A 15,796-nucleotide genomic window follows, 5' to 3' on the forward strand; every position below is an offset into this window, starting at 1 on the left:
CACCCACACAGCCATCCATCCACCTACCCACCCATTCACCCAGCCCACCCATTTACCCATTTATCCACTCATCCATCCACCCATTCACCCATCTATCCATCCACCCAGCCAACCACACATCTGTCCATCCACCCACCCATCCACCCACTCACCCATCTATCCATCCATCCATCCACCCATTCACTCATCCACGCATCCACCTACCCATCTACCCACCCATTCACTCATCTACCCATCCATTCATTCATTCATCCATCCATTCATTCATCAATCCGTTCATTCATCAATCCATTCATTCATCTGTTTACCCAGTAGTGAAGGGTGGTGTGTACGGGGATGGTGGCGGGTTCCTACATGCTAGAAGAGAAGGCAAACATAAGACACCCTGCCTGAAGGAGGACCTCCTCACCGACCCCCGCATGGCGTCATCTCCCCCACTGCCCCCACACCCTCCTCCAGTTCTCTGGCCACCCTGCAGATTCACCAAAGCCTGCCTTAGGGCCCCTCTGCCTACCGAGGGGCAGTTTCCCCAACTGCCCTACAGGCCGCACCTGCTAGGCCATGTTAATGGAACATGTCTCCTATAGCTCCCAGAGAGCAGGACCAGGGGCTGTCTTGGACACCGACAGAACCCCAGTGGGCCCTAACAGGTCTTTCAGGAGGGAAGGAAAGGCCCCTTCTGCCCCGCGAGGCTGGGTGCTGGCTGCAGACAGCAGGAGTCTCTGGGAGAAGCCGTGCCCGCTCCTGCTGCCTCCATCTCTGCAGCCACTTCCTCCCCAGCCCCTTATCTCCCAGCCACCCAGCTCTGAAAGCCACAGCCAACGTCTGCTTCCCCACAAGCACCAACTGCCCGGCCTGGGGGAGAGGAGGCGGGTAGTGGGGAGGTGGGGAGTGGTGCCCACACCCCAGGTGGCCGCCAAAGTGGGGGGCAGCTCCTGCCCCCAACTTGTGGGCAACTTTCTTCTCTTCTCTTTCCAACCCCACCTCCATCAGACCCCCTGATTAGACACCAGGCAGGACAGGGCCAGGCGGGGAGCTCAGGGCCTCATTGCGAAAGTGGAAGTGTCCCATCTGCGGGGGGCGCAGGTGCAGGCCTCGAACATCTGCCTCAGGGGTGGGGGCGGGGCTGCCTGTCTCCTACCCCGGTGGGGGAGCCACCACTCCCACCCAGGGTGCCGTCCTGCTGCTCATGGAGTGGGGGCTGCGTCCCCTGAGATCCTCAGTTCCCCGACTCTGAGACTCCCACTGCACATAGCTGGGGAACAGGCACTGACACAGACAAACACCAGCCACGTGATCACCGTGGCCCTGGCCCATGTGGCCGCCCAGCGCCTCTGCTGTCTCCACTCCCGGAAATGCTCTAGGAGCTGAGGCCGTTAGGATCGCGCGCCCTGCACAGATGAGGAAACCAAGAGGGTCAGGGCCCCCAGGAGCCCGACTGCTAATCTAACCCTGAGCCAGAGCGCAGGGAACAGCAGGGGACGTGGGGACCCGATGATGGCACCAGGGGACTGGCCCCGGGCTTGCAGGGAGGTCCCTTCCAGCCTGAGTCCTGAGGGCAGAGCGGCCCACCACCCAGTGCAGGGGAGGCCCCGGGCGGGCCTTGCCTCTAGGAAGTTCCCCAGCAGTAACAAACACACTCTGACCGTCAGCTGGACACGCACGCTGGCACGCAGCTTGTTGTCACCAGCTCGAGAAGGACACCCGATTACCAGGACAGGGAGACCCGGGACACCTGGGGACCCTGCGGGAAAGGAGTCGGCTTTTACCCCTGCACGGCTTGAATTATTAACCGTGTGCAGACGTGACCTAAAAATAATCAAATCAAATCAAAATAGCACAGATGCCCGTGAACTGGCCTTGGATCTGCGGGTTCCACACCTCTGGCCTGTCTGAGGCCATGAAGCCTCCAGCATGGCATCCAAAAAGCCACCCACCAGGGCTGCAGGGCCGAAGGGTCTCTGTCTCCTCCCGGGAAGCTCCTCGTGCCCTCTGACAGCTGTCAGGGCACTTTAGAAAGTGACTACTTTTCCAGCGTCTGGGATGTGACTCACTCTCTCAGCCCAGTGGCCGCTAGAAAGGGGTCCTGAGACTCTCTTTAGGGTCTGAGTAGTCCCAAGAGGGCTCTGAGGTGGCTTCTGGAATTTCTCAGACTGGAGAAGCCACCCACCCCAACCCGCACCGTCCAGGCTGCTGACCGGAGGCGGCCGCTGGGGCGTGGGGTGAGGGTCTTTGCAAGGCACCCCCGGAGAGGCAGGGAGCCCCGCTGTCTCCACAGAGGGCCAGGAGCCCTGTGCACGAGACCACGCAGAGACAGACAGTTTCCTCCCCAGCGAGCAGGAGGTAAGTTGAGGACAGATCAGGGGCCCAAGAACCCCCAGCAGCTGGGGAAGCTGGGGCTGAGGGGAGGCCGGTCAGAGGCCCCATCTGGCTCAAGGGCACAGTCGACAGCCAGAGGAACACGGGCAGGGTGGCCACTGGAGTGGGGGCAAACTAAAAGGAGTGCTGGGGAAAGTCCGGCTGGCTGAGGGCAAGTAGAGAGGGAGACCCCCAGATACCCCAGACTGAAGAAAGGGCCAAGCCCTGGTGGGAAGGTGGGTGGGTGGAGTAGGCCGAGGGCTCTGGGCCAGGATGGAGCTGCCCTCAGGCCTGCAGACCTGCCCTGGAGCGAGGAAACACATGCCTTGTGGCCACGCTGTAGGGCTCAGGGTGGGTGGGACATCACCAGAGCTGCCTGGGAGGAGGAAGTTGTTGGAAGGTCAAACCGGAATGGCCCGAGGAAAGGCCGTGAAGGGCAGGGCCCCAGATGGTTCCTGTCGGGGAAGTAGGGGGCACAGCTGCAGGCCTCCGGCCCGGCATTATCACGGGGACACAGCTGGCTGCCTCACCCGCAGGCTGCAGGGAGACCTTCCCCAGCCTGCAGCCCCAGGCCCGCCCCGCATCACATGAGCCTCACGGCTCCCACCCCCTCCTCAGGGCTGAGGACACCCAGTCGGCAGCCAGGAGGGCCTGGGCTTTCCAGGGGCAGAGGCCCAACTCCAGGACGCCCCAGCTGGCCCAGCCCCTCCCGTTTCCCTCAAGGCTGCAGGAGGTCGGGAAAGGCATTCCCGGAAGAGGCCTGTCCTGGGCCCCAGGTTGGCCCCTGAGGGTGGCCCTCCTCATGCCGGCTTCGAGACTGAGGGACAGGACAGCCGGTTCAGCCTCAGGATCCACCTGTGGCTCCATGTCCCAGCCGCACCCTGTGCTGGAGGAGAGCGGCCTCCTGGCATCTGCTGCCTGCTCGGCACCCCGGGGTCCCAGGAAGGGCGGCCCAGGTAAGAGGCTCGGGGGGAAGGTGGTGGGGTGGGGGCAGAGGGTGGCAGCAGGTGCCGAGGCTGTGACTCCTTCGAGCTTCGCGGGGCCTGCCCTGCTTTGTTGACAGCGCTGGCACGGGCGGCCGTGTTGACTCACCTCAGATATCAACAGGGCCACCCCCCAGGCAGATCCTGCACAGCTGGGGCAGGTGGGCTGGTGAGGGCTTGGCAGGTGCCAGCCGGGTGCCCTGGCCCCACCCAGAGGCAGATGCTGGAGGCCGGGCTGCTCAGCCCTCTCTAGGAGGGTGGGCTGTGTTCTCCTGGGGGCGGGAGAGCTGCAGTCAGGAAGTGACTGGGGGGGGTCCTGCAAAGACAGCCCTCCTCCTCCTGGGATGCCCTCCGGCTGTGACGCCTCACAGCAGGTTGGATGAGGAAACTGAGGCCAGAGGGGAGGGCCCCGGCCCAAGACCTCAGTGAGGAGGAAATGGACCCAACTCCAGGCCCCTGTCCAAGGAAGGATTCCAGGGGGTTTACGGGGGAACCTCGGCCTGCCCTCCTGGGGGCTGCAGCTGCAGGCCGGTGGCCCCGCTTCCCGGTGGCCCTCGTGGCCACACTCCCAGCAGCTGTCAGAACCTTCCAGAGCTAGCAGTCTCCCGTCTCGCAGGGCTCTCACTGCGGCCGTCAGGTCCAGGGTCTGAGTGCACCCCTGACACTCACGCACAGAACCCGGGACCCAGGGGTGTCCCCATCTCTGGAGACCACATTCCCTGAGCAGGTCCTGGCGGCGGCTGCCTGAGGCTGTTCCCACCTGCAGGTGCCCGTGGGACCCCAGAGCCGCCCCCCACGAGGGCCCCAGCTGTGAGCAGGAACATCCCAGACCCAGGTGCCTGGCATGCAAAAGCCGGACCTCACCACAGCTGTGGGTTTCTCCCGAGTGGGTGACTCAGAGCTGCCTTCAAGGCAGCACCAGCTCACTGGCCCCGGCATCTGCCATCCCATCCTCTCCCGAGTGGCCCTGTCTGTCCCCTGGCACTTAGTGGCCTTGGGCCAGGTGCTCCCTCCTCCTGGGCCTCAGTTTCCTCGTGGATCAGACCCGTCCCACCTGTTCCCTGCGTGAGTTTCTCACCGGTGGGGAGAGAGATGGGCTCTGAGGTGCATGGAGAGCAGTTGCTTTGTTGGAAGGATGGGGGCATCTACCGTGGAAGGAGGTCAGGGCCAGGAGGTGGCCCTGTGCCTGATTCGTGCGAGGGGCTGGTGGCTAGAGGCATGAAACAGAGGGCCAGGGTGGGCCTGTGACATGGCGGGAGGTGAGCAGCGGAGGCCCAGGGTGGGCCTGTGACACAGAGTACGCAGCCACTGTGCCCATCCCCAGGGAGGCCCTGCTTAGGGCCTTCAATGTGAGGAGGGAGCAGGGTCTCACTTGGGTGCGGGGTCCTGCACCTGGCTTCTAGGACCTTCTGTCCCTGCAACCACCCAAACCTATTCCAGGGTGCCCGTGGGACAGCCTTGGCCACATCAGGCAGCAGAGATACACGTGAATACCAGGGCTTGGGGCTTCTCATCCTGCACCCCAGGGGCCCCCCAAGGCCCCCAGGGGACAGATGTGGGGGCCTTGTGATGCCGGAAAGCCTCAGCATCAAGCCTCGCCCAGCTGGAGGAGCAGGGGTCATGGGGGCTGTGGGAACTGGGGGGATCCTGGACAGACCTGAAGGCCCCTCAGCCCCACTGTGTGGATCTCAGGCACACAGGCCTCCCAAGGGTCCCTAAAACCTTTGAGGCCTGAAAAGAGGCTGATTGGCTTTAAACTCTGGGGAGAACAGTAATATTTTTAAAAGCTGAAGTAGAAGACCCTTCCTGTGTTTAGAACAAAGGCTTATTGAACAGGGCTGTGTTGCCGCGTGTTCGGTGGCAGGCGGGAGAGGCGTCTGCGTGCTGCGCAGCGGGTGGGAGGACCTCAGCCCCTCACCTCCTCTGACAGTGTCCAAGGGGCTGAGGTGTAAGCAATCAGAAGACAGCCACAGAGCACACGCCGCCGTCTGGGGGCCAGGACCCCTTTCCTGGGCTCCTGCACCAGCCCCTGTAGGCGGAGGGTCCAGATCCTCACTGACCCCTTGGCCCAGTGGTGCAGAAGGAACCTCTTAAGACAAGAGCTTGTGGTCCTGGATTTATGACGCGCCCGCTGTGTGTGCTCAGAGCCGTGCAGGCTCTCACCGCTTTGTCCCCACAAACCCACTTCGTAAAAAAAGAGGCTGAGGTCACAATGGTGACCTGACTGCCCCAGGAGAGACGGATGGGAACCAGGTCACCTAAGGAGGGTGCCGGAGACAGAGACTTTGAAATCCACCTGGCGAGTGTAGGCTGAGGCAGAGAAGGCTCAGTGCCATGTGCAGGGACCTCCATGGGGGAGGAACGGAGTCAGGCGGTCTGGTGTCACCTTAGAGCGACGACATGGGATCTCGGGGAGGTGGTGAGCACCATCAGTGGAGGGGTCCAGGCAAAGGCAGGCGGGTGTTATGGGGACCGGGCAAGGTGGGCAGATGTTATGGGGGCTGGGCAGATGCTGTGGAGGCACCATCCGTGCAGGAAGCTTAAGCCCTGGCCGGAGCCCACCTGGCACAGGGGTCACGTCCAGAGCCTGTGGTCAGCCTGAGCTCCCTCCACCGACCTTGCCTTTGGGACTGGGCTTTGCTGCCACTCACTCTCCATCCTCCATCTCCTCAAGTGGCCATCTGGGCCCAGCTGCCCTCTGGAATGTTGTGGGTCTGGAACGTCCTGGGTCCAGAATGTTCTGGGTCTGGACTGTTCTGGGTCCGGAATGTTCTGGGTCTGGAATGTTCTGCATCTGGAATGTTCTGGGTCCGGAATGTTCTGGGTTTGGAATGTTCTGGGTCCAGAATGTTCTGACTCCAAAATGTTCTGGGTTTGGAATGTGCTGGGTCTGGAATGTGCTGGGTCTGGAAAGCCTTCCCCCAGTGTGTCTATCTCCTGGGGCTGCAGTAAGGACAGGCTGCAAGCTGGGTGGGGACCCAGAATGACAGAGGCTTCTCTCACAGCGCCGCAGGCTGGAAGTCTGAAACTAAGGCTCCAGATGGCCGTGCTCCTCCAGGTCCTGCCTCCTCCAGGTCCTGCTGGCCCCAGGTGTTCCTGGGCTGTGCCTGCCACACCACAGCCACTACCTCTGTCTTCCCAAGGCCTTCTTCCTCCTAAATCTTTCTCTGCCTCCTTCTTCTAAGGCCCAGCCCACCCCAGGCCAGAGCTCTGGCCACTCACTCTGCACTCCAGGCAGTGGGACACAGGGAGGCGCTGGAGAGGCTGCAGGCAGCCCCCATTATGGGAGGTGCCCGTGGAGGGGGTGCGGTGGGAGGGGGAGTGGACATGAGCAGCCAGGTGATCTCAGCCCGATTCTTCCTTCAGCGCAGGCCCCGTGTTTGCTGGGCTATGGAGCTGGCGGATCATGCAGAACTCGGCCAGGGTGTCCGTGGGCTCCAGCCAGAGGCAGGGAGGTCAGTGTATGCGTGACAAGACAGACATCTGAGGCCACAGACAGACAGGCAGGCAGCCGCAAGGGTGCCTGCAAAGGGGCCAGATAGTGGCCGTCGGACCCGCGTCTGTGAGCAACATGCTGTCACCGCCGTTCTCCCACCTCCTGTTCTTCCTTTTGTTGACCACATAGTGTTGGGGGGCTCCATGCTGGGGAGCTAGCCCGGGGGTGCTGCTGTTACTGCCGTCACAGAAGAAGATACTGAGGTTCTGAGAGGCACACAGCAGGCTTCACTGACCCTGTGGGGCAGAGGCAGATGGGCTGGAGATGTGAGGATCTCGCTGCTGTGAAATCACACTGACCGTGGAGTCCAGCCCCAGCCTCGGAGGGAAGCTCGCCCTGGAGCCCCTGCTGGGTCAGTCATGGCAGGAAGCCAGCAGCACCACGAGGGGACAGGGTGGCCAGTGTGTGGACAGCTCCATGAGGGAGGGTTTGCGAAGGCCGGACAGAGGCGGGAGACTGCAGAGCTCTAGGGACGGAGGGGGAAGAGGAATGGATGAGCCAGGAATAGAGAGGGGGGCGTCCGCAGAGGCAGGAAGTCCTCAGGAGAGTGGATGGTGGGACAAAGCCCGACCTCCCCCCAACTACCTCCCCACTGGACGCTCCACTGGGGCAGAGCAGGGAGCAGGGGCTCTGGGTATGTCCTCACTGCCAGGTGCAGCCAGTTCTCCAGGCCCGGTAAGTGCACCTCCCTCTCTCCCCAGTAAGCGTGACATTGCTTCCCTGAGGCCTCAGTGGTTGCTGGAATGCTCCGCTCCTTCCCCATACCAGCCCATCCCCACACACAAGGACAGCAACCAGCCACGTCCTCCTGTCCAGCAGGAAGACCTCGAATCAGCACCTAGGAAGACAGGGACGGTGCCTAGGGTCAGGGTGCAATCCAGGCCAGCTTCCTGGAGGAAGTGGCCCCATGGGGGCGGCTCTGGGAGGCCATTCTTTAGGCAAAGATGACTTTCACTTCTCACCACATGTGGACTGAGAAGCAGTGAGTCCCGTTAACCTGCCTGGGCGCTGGGCAGGGGTTTTCCGGCACTTTCACTTCCGTGACTGCAGTTGACCAGGGAGGCGTGGGCAGGAAGAGCGGCCCCAGGGAGAGGCCGATTGGTCACAGCTGAGCCAGAACTCGCCGGCCAGTGCTCTTCCAAGGAGACGTCAGCCAGGGGCAGCTGGGGAGAAGCAGGGAAAAGAGAGGCCTGTCTGAGCGCCACCCACCCACCCGTTGAAGGAATTCCAGCCAGGAGCTGTGGACTGGATCACTCAGACTGAGCGTGACAAAGCCAGAGGCCGACCTGCAGCAGGAGCCAATGAAGTTCTCAGCCCTGAACCCCCAAGTCCACCCCCAGGACGGCTGCCCAGAGGCCTGTCGGGCAGTTGCCAGGACACAGGTCCGCAGCGGGCACCCCACCGAGGGGCTTCCTCTCCCAGCTCTGCCCACCCCAGGCCCCAGGCAGCTCTCTCAGGTGGGCAGAGAGTGGTCATGTCGCCATGTCATTTGAAAAGTCAAGGCCAGGTGCGGTGGCTCACGCCTGTCATCCCAGCATTTTGGGAGGCCGAGGCCGGGGGATCACTTGAGGTCAGGAGTTTGAGACCAGCCTGGCCAACATGGCAAAACCCTGTCTACTAAATAGACAAAAATTAGCTGGGTGTGGTGGTGGGTACCTGTAATCCCAGCTACTCAGGAGGCTGAGGTAGGAGAATCGCGTGAACCTGGGAGGCAGAGGTTGTAGTGAGCCAAGACTGCGACCCTGCACTCCAGCCTAGGCGACAGAGGGAAACTCCGTCTCAAAAAAAAAAAAAAAAAGGGAAAATTGAGTTGATTAAAGCAAGTCAGCCACGTCGCACCTGCGCACACCCACGGCCCAGCCCGCCCGGCCCGACCCCACTGCGTCCGCCTCCGGCAGTCACAGCCCCGGCTGCCTGGCGGCTCCAAGCCAGTGCCTGTGCTGTGCCCTCACCGAGAAGCCCCCTCCCCACGGGGCTCCTGCCTGGGGTTGCTCTCAGTGTCTTCTTAGCGAGGCCTCGCTGCCCTCGGCCTCCTTCTCTCGGTGTTCCTCTCCTTCAATCTCTCACCCCATGAGACAAACCAGCCGCCCCCTTAGGTACTACTCATCCCCCGGCCCCCGCTGGCTGCACGAGGCAGGGGCTCTGGTGCCTGCTTGCAGCAGGGCCCTCAGCAGACGGTGCTGGCCCAGGAGGGTGCTCAGCTCAGGAGGGCGTGAGTCCATCCCATCTCCAGGCGAGGCTCGGCCTCCGCGCTCCTGGTCCTTGAGTTGTTACTTGGCTGTGTGTATCCTGCTGGTGCCGAGGCAGGGACTGGCATATCCGAGCTGCTCTCTGATTCCAGAGCCACCTTCACAGCCACTGTCCGAGCAGGAGCCAAGGCCCAAAGATGGGGTGACGGGCCCGGGGCTGCACAGCGAGCAGGGCCAGGCCAGAGATGGGGTGACGGGCCCGGGGCTGCACAGCGAGCAGGGCCAGGCCCAGAGATGGGTCCTCCATTGGGTCTGGGGTCCTGACTGCCTGGTCAGCCTCAGGCTAGGCTCTAGCGCCCTGGGGTCAAGCCTGGGGATAGGCCTGGAGGGGCCGGAGCCTGCAGCAGGGAGTCCCGTGGTGGCTGTTAGGGTGCCAGGCACCCAAGCCTCGAGACTACAGGATCTGGCCTGGCCTGATCAGGGGAGCACCTCACCCAGCACTGGGTCTGGTCGATCATCCCGTGACCCTGGGAGGCCCTATCCCCTTCTTGTCTCTGCCCCTAAGGTGGTGGCAAGTGATCCGGGCAAGAGGTCTGGGTCAGAGGACAGCCTGAGATCCAGGGAGCATGGTGGGGAGAACAGAGGGGAACACTGATGGGAGGAGGGGTGAGAGCCCTGGCCTGGGGGATCGTCGTCTTGGAAACTGCAGGAGACACCAGGGCTCTGCCTCCTTCTCCCTGAGCAGAGAAACAGCCCTCTCTTCTCCTGCCCCTATCCTGGGGCCCCTGCCACTGTACCCTGCCACATGGCTGAGCTTCGGTTCAGGAGGGAGTGAGGCCTGGTGTCCTGCTTGCCTGCCTGGGTTGGCATCAGAGAGGACCGTGCCAAGCCCCTCCCCAGGTGCAGACACTGCTCAGGGCTACTCCAAGGCCAGAGGTATTGCTGGGGCTGAGCTGTCCCTGACGGCAGACAGGGTACGGCGTCCCCTCAGACAGCCCAGGTCTCTGTCTCGGACATATCACTGGGGGTGCATGGGGATAGACTGAGGCCCCCTTCCCGAGCCGGTGTCCCAGACACAGAGCGGGGCCCACTCTGCTTGAATTTCGGAGAACCTGCGATTCTTTCAGACCTGGTTGGAGGATCGGATCGGACAGCAAGGACAGAGTACAGTCAGTCAACAAAGCGGGTGAAGACCTGCAGGCCCGCAGGCAGCTCCACAGCAGCCCGGACAGCAGCCAGGATGCAGGGCCGGGCTCCACAGTTTTCCAGGAACTCAGGCTCTGTGGCCCCGGAGGGAAGCGGCAGACGGATAGGCAGTCCCGTTCGCGGCTTTCACCCGGCAACACTTCAAGGGCATCGCTGACCTCAGATGAGGACACAAATCAGAAAGGTCAAGAAATCAGCCCAGCTCACACAGCAGGGCGAGGGTGGGCCGCATCCTCCCAGGCTGTGCATCCTGCCAAGGACCCTCGCAGAGGAAAGGCAGCTGAGGTCGCGTGTCAGGAGAGGACCCCACTGCACGCCCTGCTCCGAGACGAGAGCCATGCCCACAGCTGAGCCCCTCAGAACCCCCCTCTCTATCACCTTGCTTCACTCGAGGAAGCCCCACGCAGGTGCTGCCTGACACCGTGCTGCTGACCCCTGGATCAAGCACGTCCTGACACCCAGCTGATCACACAGCAAGGCTGCTGGCTTGGGGCCGCCGCCGCCACCTCCGAGAGTGAAATCCTCTCTCGGCCCAGGACAGCTGCTGCAGCTGTTTTACTGGCAGCTTTTGGAGAGTGGCCCAACCCCTCCCCCAGGCCTGCCCTCCACTGACGTGAATTTCCGTCAGCTTTTCCAGGCACCCCCTTTGTGGAGACAAGGGCTCCTGGGGTGAGGGCCCCAAGTGTGGCTTTCTCCCTCGGAGGAATGGGGCCAGAAGGCATGCCCTCCTGAGAAGACCTGGCAAAAGCTGCCAACAGCCACAGCCACTGGGGCTGACTCAGGGAGGCCCTGCAGAAGGGGATAGGGTGAACCCACAGCTTTGCAGAAGGTTGGGGGCTCTGCCAAATTGCAGCCCCCCAGGCCATGCTCGCCCTTACTGGACTGGGTTCATGGTGCCCTCTAGCAGGGCCCACCAGGAGCCCCAGCACCTGCCCCTCACACCCCGGCAGCGAAGCCTGGCCTGCTGCCCTGAGCCTGCAAAATGGAGCCCCACGGGCGGTGCTGAGGTCTGTGCGACTTCGGGCCGGCGCCGTCCCCCTCTCCCTCGCTCCCTGGTCTGTGAGGGGCAGTGGTTGGACCCGACCGTGGCGGGAATGGAAACCACTGTCCACTGGCCATGCCGACCCCAGCCTGTCTCCTGTTTGTAAAACGGGGTGGCGGCGAGCCCCTCCTCGAGGCTGGGGTGGGATTTGGTGAGGAAAGACCCTCTTCCTGCTGCTCCCTCCCAGGGGGCCCCGCTTTTGTGACCCCTGCAGCTAGCCCTGCAGACACCAGGCCTCCCACCACTGCCAAGGCCAGGAGGCACCGGCCAGGAGGGAGCCCAGTAGAGAAGGAACTGGAGAATTCGCCCCACCCTGCGGGCTCCCGGAGCTTCCTCCTGTGCTCCCAAGTCCAGGTGCATTTTGAGTGTCTGGAAAGCCCCGGCTTCGCCGACCTGAAGGGGACAGAGTGGGGGAGGGGACCTTGCAGCTCTCCCTCCAGCCGCGTCCGCTCCCTCCAGCCGTGTCCGCTGCAGCCCCTCACTCCAGACGGCAGTGACCCCGGCTGCATCCAGGCCAGGCTGCAGCTGAATCCCAGAGCTGGTGGAGCCAGCCTGACCCAGCTGACTGCTCACGAGAGGAGGGGGGATTCCTCAAAACGGGGACCCCAGGCGGCACGCTGGGGCTGCGGCTGCTGAGGGCTTGCTCAGGCTGGGCTCCCAGATTTAGAGAACAGATCTCAGGCTCCGGCCCCCAATTTGTGTGAGGCCTGCAGCACTGCAGACCGTGGAGCTCAGAGGGGTTGTGGGTGAGGCCTGCAGCACTGCAGACCCTGGAGCTCAGAGGGGTTGTGGGTGAGGCCTGCAGCACTGTAGACCGTGGAGCTCAGAGGGGTTGTGGCCCACGGGGGTCACACGACACTCACGTCCAGGGCCCTGCCACCCTGTCAGTGCAAGTACCCGGTCAGCCCCCACCTGCTGACCGCACACCCCTCCATGTCAGGCGCAAGGTGCAGAAATGAAAGAGGCATCCCCGCTGGAGGGGCTCGGTGCAAACTGGACCCCGAAGCTTCTTGCCGCTCATTTCCAAGGGGGCCTGCAGTGGTGGGTGTTGTCCTGACATCCCCAGCCCCAGACGGACGGAGTGACAGGTGGGGGACGTGCAGCCGTCTCAGCTGCTTCTGCCCCTCCGACACAGCAGCATATTCTAGACCAAGGGTTAGGACCACGTGTTCTAAAAGGTCACCAGCAGGTGACAGAAGATGCCAGTCAGATCTGCCCTCAGCTGCTCTCGGACCCAGGGGCTTCTCCCACCCCAGGTCCTCCTGAGACACAGCTGAGGCTGGGCCTGGCTCTGTCCCTGCTGCCAAGAGCCGTGAGGCTTGTCCTGTGGCCCCTCAGCTGGGGCTTCCTCGTCTGCAGTGCAAGGGACCGTCCCCACCTGGGGGGCTCTCCGGGTGACTGGTGGGAAGGGAGACAGCCGGCGGCCGCTTCCTGGCGAAACCGAAACTGCCAGGTGCTTCCCGCCCCTCCCTGCTGAGCCCCTCCCCGGGGCCGGAGACAGCTGGGACGGGCAGGCCTGCGGCCAGGGCCCCTGTGGTCCACCCCGACTCGGCCTCTCACCAGGGTGTGCCTCTCTGGGCCTGTTTCCTCCAGGTGGGCCCCAGGCGTGGCGGGCGGTGTGGGGTGGTCCTCCTCAGAGCCCTGTGGTCACATGGTCCCAACTCAGTCACAGGCCCCGTCGAACATACAGCATTTCAGTCATTTCAGTCACAGTGCAAAGAGAAGGATGCAGCGTGCCTTAATAATTTGCAAACTGAATACGCGTGAAAATGGTAACATTCCAGACGTCACAGAGCGGCCTCTCCTCTTTCCCTTCCACTTCTTACCTCTGGCTGCAAGGGAGGGTGAGTGTCTCCACGCCGCTCTCACGCCGACACCCACTGGACGCGCTGCTCCGGGGCGGGGGGCATCCTGAGTGCTCGGGGCCCTGGACGGGAGAGGGCCCCCGTGTGTGAGGGCTAAGCCGCAGCAAGCCCCCAAGCAGTGTGTGCCTGACCCTCACCCCTGTGCTCTGTGGCTGATCTTTAAACCCCTGCAGAAGTCAGGTTGCAGGAGCCGCACAGGGCAGCACGCCATCCCCGTCCCCAGCCTGCACCTTCCTTCCCTCTTCTTTGTAGAAAGGAATTCCCGTAGGTTCAGTGTCCCCAGCCCCGAAGGCCACCCCACCTGGGGGCGGCGAGATGGGATCAAGGGGTTGGGGGGACCTAGCTCAGATGCTCAGCCACCCCGCACCCCGCCACGGCCTCCTCATCTGTAAATGGCGCTATAGCAGCCCCCGTCTCTGGCACATCCGTGAAACCTGAACAGGTGGACTCATGGCGGCACTTAGGGCGTGGAAAGCCGTCCCAAGGTGTCCTGCCCCATCCCTGTCACTCCCAGGTACAGTGTGTCTCGCCCAGTTACAGAAAAGGCACCAAATTCTCCTTTTCCTTTGCAATTTTCTCTCTTGACACCTGCGAGGCTGACTGCATTGAGCATGGCGCTGCCTCATGTTGGGGCCGAGTGGCGCCTCGGGGTTTGGTGCGGGGGGCACACACCAGCGTGCTGTTCTCGGCTTCCCTATGGAGAGAGGTTGAGTACGTCAGTTTCCCTCACTAAAAACAATGCTTCAATCAAGGATCCTTTCCCTTGAACCCTGGGGCCCACGTGGTTTCTCCAAAGCAAGCACAAGACATTGGCCACAGGGACAGGAGTGTGATAGGAAGTTCTCATCCTGGGCTGCCGGAGTCCAGGGTGGGTGTGGGCCCTATCCTGGCTTCCTGCGGGGAACGAGGGCCTGGTCTCTGAGGGGCAGCAGTGCGCGTGCTGCATCAGACTTTTGTCTGGATGGCTCCACAAGCCAGGCAGGGCCAGCGTACGGGAGTCACTGGAGACGTCCCCCCCCAACCCACCCAGCTCGTGTTCAGAAAGGCCTCTGTCCCGCGCAGGTGTTGGTGGCAGCAGGTGGTGGTTCTGGAGGCCAAGAGTGTCCGTTGCCCCTGGAGGAATTCCTTGTACATGGAAACCAGGGCCGGCCTCCAAGGGAGGCTGGGAGGCTGGGCGCTGGGTAAGGCCTGGCACTGGGCGCTTTTACTGCTTCCACTACTGAATTCCTGGGAGGCCAGAGGCTGATCGGGCCCGGTCCTCTTCTGGACATGGGTTCGGCGGTCACCCCGGGTGGGATGAGGGTGTGACGTGGGAGGAAATCCAGCCATGCTGCTCAAGTGGGAGAGGGGTCGGGAGGTCTGTGGACTCACGATCCCCCACTCTGCTGTCCTCTGTGGGCACTCACAGGGGCTGCCACCCCCCACCCCCGGCATAGGCCTCACTCCTGCCAAGGACCAGGGGACTCTGGCGGCCTTGTTAGCTGGCTGCTCTGGAGTCTGTCCCTGGAGACAGCCTAATGTGGCCGTGCTGTGACTCAGGTGGGGGAAGGTCCTGGGACTGTGCAGGCCGGAGAGCAGAGGGACCCTCAGAGCAGAGGAACCCAGACAAACCGGGAAACCCGCTCCATCCTGAGGGGCCCCACTTTGCAGGCAGAAGAGGAGGTGAGGGCTGCTTTCCCTGGCCAAGGAGTGGCCCAGGGGGAGAGCTGTATCCTCCCATGCTCCGTGGGGTCTCTCTGTTCCTGCTGCCAAATGGGACCCCGTCCCCTCCCCTAACATCAGCCCACAGAGGAAGAACCAGGCATAGTGGAGAGGACCTGTCGGATGCCAAGCACCAGGCCCAATTCTTAAAGCCGGTGGTTCTGTGGGCTTTTAACGCCTTTGTTTGCAAGCTCCCTACAACTTATTTTTTAACAAGCCAAGTTCCCCTTTAAGATGAAATCTCTTAGAAAGCAGCCTCCCCCAGCTTGATCACACACAGACCTTGTGCTGCTCCATTTTTGGCAGATAATGGTGGCCCAGTAGCCACTAGAGAGGTTTTCAAACATGACAGGTATCTGTGAACAAGACGTTGTTAAAATAAACAAGGTGAGAGCTGCACCTCACAACCTCACCACTAGGTCACAGGAGAACAGGTGCATAAATTATGTGAGGTGTGTGTTGACCATGGCACACCCCGTTCTGCAAACTTTCCAGCCCCCTGGGTTGCAGAAGCAGGATTCAGGGCCTTTGGCTGGCACTGCACACCAAGTATCCTTCTAAACCAATGGCTGGACACAGGATCCTTGGCAATGGTGCCCCATGGGTCAATTTGCAGCCTCTAAACGTTGTTTAAACAGTCACAAAAATTGTATTTTCTAGCCTACTTTATATGTTACCAGTGTTTGGCATCTAGTCTTATGAAAATCTGCAGATTTAGCTCACTTGATTTATAGAAATGCTGCCTTAAAAACAAATGGCAGAACTGGTCCTCACTGAAAAACAATCTGCCCAGACTGATGTTTGTCAGATATTAATTCAAATAAGCATGTTATTAAATGATCCAAATGCCTCACTTTGAATTCTGATTGTGACATGGATGGATGGATGGATGGACAGATGGACAGATGGATAGATGGGTGGGGTAGTTGGATGAATGGATAGATGGGTGGGTGGGT

At 61.8% G+C, this 15,796-nt stretch overlaps 1 protein-coding gene across 1 annotated transcript in view; it reads left to right on the forward strand.

Annotated features, from left to right (window-relative positions):
* Nucleotides 1–2,764: 2,764 nt before the first annotated feature.
* Nucleotides 2,765–15,796, forward strand: part of CBFA2T3 (core-binding factor, runt domain, alpha subunit 2; translocated to, 3) — a 104,033-nt gene continuing 91,001 nt past the window's right edge. Inside the window, exon 1 of the mRNA XM_011928075.1 lies at nt 2,765–3,314. Coding sequence (XP_011783465.1) covers nt 2,807–3,314 — 508 coding nt within the window. The 5' untranslated portion in view covers nt 2,765–2,806. The remainder of the gene's footprint in view (nt 3,315–15,796) is intronic.

Source organism: Colobus angolensis, unplaced genomic scaffold, assembly GCF_000951035.1.
Source record: "Colobus angolensis palliatus isolate OR3802 unplaced genomic scaffold, Cang.pa_1.0 Scaffold76, whole genome shotgun sequence".
NCBI lineage: Eukaryota > Metazoa > Chordata > Mammalia > Primates > Cercopithecidae > Colobus > Colobus angolensis.